Source organism: Macrobrachium rosenbergii, chromosome 41 (genome assembly GCF_040412425.1).
Source record: "Macrobrachium rosenbergii isolate ZJJX-2024 chromosome 41, ASM4041242v1, whole genome shotgun sequence".
Classification (NCBI taxonomy): domain Eukaryota; kingdom Metazoa; phylum Arthropoda; class Malacostraca; order Decapoda; family Palaemonidae; genus Macrobrachium; species Macrobrachium rosenbergii.
Window position 1 is genome coordinate 20,198,641 of NC_089781.1, and position 7,302 is coordinate 20,205,942.

Here is a 7,302-nt window from a genome sequence, read left to right on the forward strand (position 1 = left end):
TGACTAGGTATGTTGATTTAACCATTACCGTAGTTCATGGAAAAACTTTCATTAGTGTTGGGATAACTTTTAAAATTTATGAAATCCTTTTGGGGTTTAGATCTGTTTAGTGTATCTTCTGTCGTACAGATAATTCCCCTTCATTCTTGTGGGACTTCTACCTTTTAACGGTCATGTTTAAAGTCATATTTAACTGTTCTATTTGAGTAGGGAGACTTGGTTGTCATATATAACTCAATTTAGTTCTCCTATTTGAGTAGAGAGGTAAACATGGAGTTGAATGTTCGCTTAGCTTGTTTACTGATTAAGACTTTCATAAGTAGTTATTGTGTGAATATGAATATATATCTAGAGCTTGGTTTGTCAGTAACTTATGATTTACCTATATTCGTAACTAGGTGCTTAAATACACTTCGTATTAGCTTGTTCTGCATTTGAGTACCTTGAGTTGGGTGTTTTAAACTGGCTTATGGCTTATAGTTTTTTTAGTACAGGTTTTCGATAGCTGTGTATTTTTAGTTTAAACCATTTTTAGTGTTACCTAATTTTTTTAACTTTACTGTCGTTGAGAGGGTATTTAACATAAAAAACATAATCCCGTGTCTTTACGCTTTTTTAGTGTTACTTAAAAAAACTTTACGTAAAATTATCCTAGTTTAGCTTTAATATAAACTTTGAAGTGGTAACTTAAGTGTTATGTAAAACTCTCGAGCACTGAGTGGTAGTTGTAGTTTTAACGTAAAATTAGTCTTTGGTTTAGTAAAAATTAAATAAAATTTTTTATGGGTTTTAGTCTTTGGGTTTAGTGAGTTAAATGGGTTTAGTGGGTTTTAGTACTTTAGGTAATTTTTTTTACATAATTAAATTTGGTTTTCCACATGGGGTGGATTTAGCTTGGAGAGTTCAAAGGGTATTAGATACTCCCTAGTTAACACTCCTAGTTCTAGGTTTGTACTTGACTTAATGAGTTTTTGAATTGAAAGTACTAGTTGGAAGTACTAAGTTTGTGACTTAATGAGTTTTTGAATTGGAAGTACTAGTTGGAAGTACTAGTCACCAGTATGTGTAACTAATACTTAAATAAGACTTTAATTTTACGTTAGATGTTAAGGGTATTTTTAATTTCTGTAAACACTTTAGCTAACCATTCGCATTTAGTTTTCTTTGCCTATTTCGTGAGACAGGTTCGATATGTTTTAAAATGGTCCTTTATTGTAGTTTACGTATGTTCCTGAGTGAACTAGAGAGAAATCTGAAATGGTTCTTTACTAATTGTTCGAATGCCATATAAGTATTAGTGTTGCCGAAACTGATTTACGTTGCACTTTTAATATTGCTTTACTGTTGTGGAAGTTTGTGATCTTCAGAAAACTAATAAATACTTAGTTTATTTGTTAGTCGTTAATTGATTGTTAGTCGTTAATTGAATACAGTTATTAAAGACTAATGAATCGTTGAATTGATGTCCGGTGTTATTGACTTAGGTCAGTTATTAAAGACTAATGAATCTCTCTGAACAGATGTCCGGTGTTATTCCACTTAGGTCTTTGAATTCAAGAGTTAAGTTTTAAGAATAAAAAATAGTTGCAACTAGTTAAGTTTGTTGCGAACTTTGAAGATTTTGTAAGTTTTAGGCGAATGAGTAACCAGACGGTTTTTTTTTCTGCTTCCAGATGGCTTTTGCAGCGCAGCTCGTGTTGGCTCTGACTTTTGCTGTGGTAAGTAGACTAATTTTGGACTATATACACAGAATATTTCCAATACTATATTAAGTAGTTTCAGTGTGAATATTTTGTAGTGTTTCCTGTTATTGAATCTTAACTTAGCACTAACTCTGTTTCGTAGGTAAACTGCCAGGTTCCTCCTCCTGTTTATGAAACTCACGTGTTGACAGCTGCTTTGGGGCCAAGCACCCTAGAACCAGCCACCGAAACAAAATATGAAACGGTAAGTTCTCATTTTCAAAAAATTTGTGGACTATGGTTGCTGACTGGTTTATGATTTATAATATGCCTAAATTTTGATAATGGATAACATTTCTTATATTTTCCTATTATATTTCTATTCCAGGTCTACAAGACTCACCCCCTGCGAGTGAGGGTGACCAGTGACGTGTGGATAACTGAAACTAGGAACGTGAACGAGGTGGTGACCGCGTTCGTCACTGTCTACAGTTATTTCCCAGCCAATCCCCGCACTGTCACGTCTATTATTCGTGTGATTTCTACGCCTGTCGTCGTGAAGACTGTGGAGGTTTTGGTCGCTCCAACTCGTACGTTGACTTCAGTGTATACTAGCTTCGTTACCACTACGCAGACTGTTCGATTCTGGCAGAGCATCACTCATGTTTCAGTGGCCCATTCTGTAAGTGTTGCTACTATGCACATTTTCCTTTGAGGTTTTGTGTATTTCATATTTACTAATGGTCTAGTTAGTTTAGTTACAAAAGTAACCTATGTACTGCTTTCATTGTATAGGCCTTTATGGGCTTGATTGTATAGCCTTCTTATAGTTTGTTACTTCCTATTAAATAGCATATTTGTATTATGCTGTTAAATTTTTTGGCTGCTTAGTTCCTTTGCTTTTATAGGCCTCTTAATTATAGGATTCGTTACTGGTATTAAATAGCTTATTAAATAGCTTATTTGTATTATACTGTGATTTTTTTTTGCTACTCGGTGCCTTTGCTTCTATAGGCCCCTTAATTATAGGGTTTATTACTGCTGTTAAACTTTGTATTCTGTAAATTTTTTGCTGCTCACTGCCTTTTGCTTTTATAGGCCTCTTTTATAGGCTGCTTTACTGCTATTAAATAGCATGTTAATAGCATATTTGTATGCTGTAAATTTTTTTGCTGCTCAGTGCATTAATTTGCTTTTATTAACCTTAATTATAGGCTTGATTACTGCTATTAAATAGCATATTTGTATTTTGCTGCTCAGTACCCTACTTTGCTTTTAACATTGTTAATGGACTTTTCTGAAGTATTGTTTTTTTATAGTACTGCTTTATTGGAAAGTTTTTTACTTTTAGTACTAATTTGTCTTGTATACTTTTGTAGGTGCTGACTGTTCCTGTATGGAGTACCCAAACTCTGGTTCAAGAGTCCACAACTACAGTAACAAGGTTAATTACTACTGAAGTGACATCTGTTACCCACGCTCCTGTTACTTCCATTACAAAAGGTTACTTGCCACCTGCTCCTTAGAGGGTACTGAATTTATGGGCTGTGTCTGCTGTTAGACTGGATTATTGAACTTGTTAGTACTTTAATTTAACAGTACTTTAGTTTAATTTAACTGTCTGAGCCTTGTATGTCTTATATGTGAGGAAAGTTTTAATTGTATAAAGTACTATATGGAAATTGTGCTAGTTTTGTATTAATATGGAAGTACACGATTGACTTGATACGAGTTACTTTACTTGTCCTTTTTGCCTTCATTATCAGATATTAGTCAACTGCATAACTGAATATTTACGCAAAATTCCAACAAGCGTAGTGTTCGTAGTTTTCTGGTGCTGTCTGTACTCGTGGATGAGTACATGAAAGGTACGTAGTTTATAATCTATACCAAGGGGTGTAAATAAGTAACTATATGCTTAAGACCTGTATGTTCAGGTTTAAGTCAGTTTAGAAGTGATTAACTTCATTGTTAAAGCTTTTGATGAGTGTTTTAAAATACTTAAATGGAGACAACAAATGGAGACAAAACATTGGAGACAAAACATTTAATTACTGATGTTTAAACTTGTTTGGAAAGTTTAATAGATTAGCTGATGGCTATAACAAATCTCTTTGGTAAATTTCTTGGTAATCCTAGAGGCATGGGCTTTTTTAGTCCATTGCTATAGTACATGGAATAGTTTTTAGTCCATTGCTATAGTACAGAGTAAAAATGGCATATCGCCCTTAGATGTGCTGCGTGATATTAAATCCTTAAGCTCTTTAAACACATTTAGAAATAAATTTTACAAAGGCTTAGGAAAGTTTCTCTACGGTAGTATGTTAAGGTAGTGTAAAGTTTTTGGTGTAGAAGATAGCTAAGAGTATGCTTTTAAGAATATTAGTTAATAGAGAATTGAGGTTATATCCTAAACAGAAGAGCAGGAGTTGAGAGTAATACTTGAAGCTTTAAAGCGAAAAAAGGTAGCATGTGTTTCAAGAGCTGAATAATTGTGTAAACAGTATAAAGCTACTTAAAGCATTTGTGAAACTAAATGTGATCAGCACAGCACTCAAATTCTTACTGCCATTGACTAGGTGACAATTACTATACTTTAGGCTTTGTAAGTATGGAAAGGCTCGTTTAGTTTAGGAGTGAATTTATTTGTATGATCTACACTATAAAAATTCAGATACTGATGAGCGTTGAAGCCTAATGAGTTAAACCCTGAATTCGCCGAGCAGAAGTGTCATATTTTACCTATGAGTAAAAAAAAAAGCAAAGCAAATATAAGCATAACTGACCATTTTCGTTATACCGAGAAATTTACTATGCCATTTAAAGAACTTTTTAAGTTTTTAAAATTACTTGTATATACTAGAGGACCTTTTTCCTTATTTTTGACTGTTACTACAGGACAATTTCCTTCATGACTTACAAGAGGACTATTTCCTTGTTCTGACCCCTCTACCTCTTAATATGATGCTCCTTACTTTAAACGGCCTGACCGTAGAACTTAGTTTTTCGTTTAAATAAAGAAAATATATTTCCATGAATGTGGAAATAAAAAAAATTATACAGGGTGTCCATACTCTCGACAACCATATTTCCATGCGTAAGGAAATAAAATTAAACTGTCCATGGTCTAAAATTATACAGGGTGTCCATAAAGTGTCTTGACAAAATATAAAAGCAAATGAACGGACAAATATGGAAATTACAAAGGGTGTCAGTCTCTTGACAAAATATATTACAAAAGCAAATGAACGGACAAATAAGGAAATTACAAAGTGTTGAAGTTTGCCTCAATACCTCCAATATGGGCACCATTAGTCGCAAGAAGCACAACAAAACGTTAATGTATTTCTTGCCATGTTCGCTATGGTGGCAATGGCATTGGTGATCTTTTGTTCGAGACCATTGATATCCTGCATCTTTGTTCGACACACGATGTCTTTAACGATTACACATCTTTAACAAAACCCATAGAAGTCCAGGGAGGAGATCTGTTGAAGGAGGTGGCCAGGGAATTGGGCCATTCCATCCAAACCACCGTTCTGGACATCTGATTAAGGAACCCACGAACTTTGTCCCCAATGTGGTGGTGCACCATCTTTCTGGAAAATGGTTAGTTGAGGGTCCTCTATTTGTGGTGCCACATATTCAGTCAAAAGGTCCAGGTAAACAACTGGGTAAACATCTGCAGTAATTGTCTCCAAGAAAAATGGACCAATGATTAGACTACACTTTACCCCACACCACACATTCACTTCTGGACTATCTCTGAAGTTCGCTAGTCACATGGAGATGTTCTGATCCCCATATTGGACTCACACATTCACTTCTGGACTATCTCTGAAGTTCGCTAGTCACATGGAGATGTTCTGATCCCCATATTGGACTATCTCTGAAGTTCGCTAGTCACATGGAGATGTTCTGATCCCCATAATGTGTTTAGGTTTCCCTGAAACATGAAAGGTTACTTCAAAACTAAAAACTGTTGAACGTTTCATCCTCGGAAATTCGTCCCACCATGTTAACTGTTAACTTTTTCCTCTTGGTTCGTTTGGCTCTAGTGCCTGTATAAATAGCACTTTGCAAGCGTACAATAGAAAGTTGTGTAGACTTGTGCCCTGTACAACGTGGTACCTGGACAGGGCACAGCGTGGTACCTGGGAGCGGTCCTGGTCGTTTCGGCTACAAGTCACTTAATCCGTAACATCCAAAACAATGTAAGACGTTTATGGTATTTACCGTTATATTTATGGTATTTACCGTTATATTTATGGTATTTACCATTATTAAGACTTTTATGGTATTTACCGTTATATTTATGGTATTTACCATTACTATTTCAGGTTTTACGTACATCCCAAAGGGACTGGTGCTAAACACGGCGCCAATTTTGCACGTAAACGTGCTTACGGCTGAAACGACCCGAATGCCCTGGAATGTCTGACAGCAGTAAGTGGGAATTTTGTCGAACAATCAAAAGCCTGTCTTACACGATTTTTTCCTCCGAAGTTTCTTGGTCGTCCGTTCTTCCCTTTAAACATCACTGTCCCCATAAATTTATTTTGCCATGCACGAATAGACGAACGCGACGGTGGATCTCTTCCATGTGTAGTTGCGAAGCGTAGTTCAGTAGTTTCGCAGGAGTCTACGGATCAGATTCTGGTTCATAAAACAATGACAAGTTCTGCATTTTCTTGATTAGCAATGTTTTATGGGTTTTTAACGGTTCCTCAAATGCAAAGCGTACTTAAAATACACAATGATTAAAACCTTTTAACTGCGGAGTGCAATGATTACAACCTGATAGAACAAATTAAGATATATCTATGCTTTTGGAGCTTTGGTAATAATTTTAAAGACTTCGTAGACACCCTGTATATTTCCATGAATATGGAATTAGCTTGGACACCCTGTATATTTCCATGAATTAGAATTAGCTGAAGACACCCTGTATATTTCCATGAATATAGAATTAGCTTAGACACCCTGTATATTTCCATGAATATAGAATTAGCTTTAAGTGTTCTTAAAACAAAAAATTCAACGGTTTTCGTAATATTTTAATGATAACTTTAAGTTCCGAACTTAATGGTTCTTAAACGAAGCAAAAAGCTTTCATATAAATCGTGAAAATTAAGTCTGCGCTACTGCTGTACGTACTTCGTAAGTAACGAAGGATAATATTTAAACTTCATTGTGTATCTCCTCGATATATGTAAGCTTTGTTACCAATATAACATACTGCCTAGTATTTGAAAATAAACTATCATTCACTCATCCCCAAAGTATGTAGCCTATATAAGGCTATAGGCTTATATAGGCTATATATGCTACCAATTGCTCATTCCGAAAGTAAAGTACTATCATGGAATTTAAGCAATACTTATATATTTCACTTCCTTCAGAAGTGAAGTAGCAACTTTTTCTTCAAATTACTATTCATTCAGTTTACCACAACTTTATGGATTTAACATTACTACTCCAGAGTCATATTATACACCCTCAAAAATTAAAGAAATTTCACTAGTTAGCTAGTAGTGTCTAGAAACAAAAAGTCTCACTCCATTAGTTAAAATAAACCAACAAAAACATCAGCAAAGTTCGGTAATAAATCAAAAACAGC

At 34.9% G+C, this 7,302-nt stretch overlaps 1 protein-coding gene across 3 annotated transcripts in view; it reads left to right on the forward strand.

Moving 5' to 3' along the window:
- The window catches only part of LOC136826726 (uncharacterized), a 194,047-nt gene extending 190,639 nt beyond the window's left edge, over positions 1–3,408 (forward strand). For all 3 annotated transcript variants that reach the window (XM_067084130.1, XM_067084131.1, XM_067084129.1), the window contains exons 2-5: positions 1,674–1,718; positions 1,846–1,947; positions 2,071–2,364; positions 3,062–3,408. In XM_067084130.1, the coding sequence (XP_066940231.1) occupies positions 1,674–1,718; positions 1,846–1,947; positions 2,071–2,364; positions 3,062–3,208 (588 nt within the window). In that variant the 3' untranslated portion in view covers positions 3,209–3,408. The remainder of the gene's footprint in view (positions 1–1,673; positions 1,719–1,845; positions 1,948–2,070; positions 2,365–3,061) is intronic.
- Positions 3,409–7,302: the final 3,894 nt, after the last annotated feature.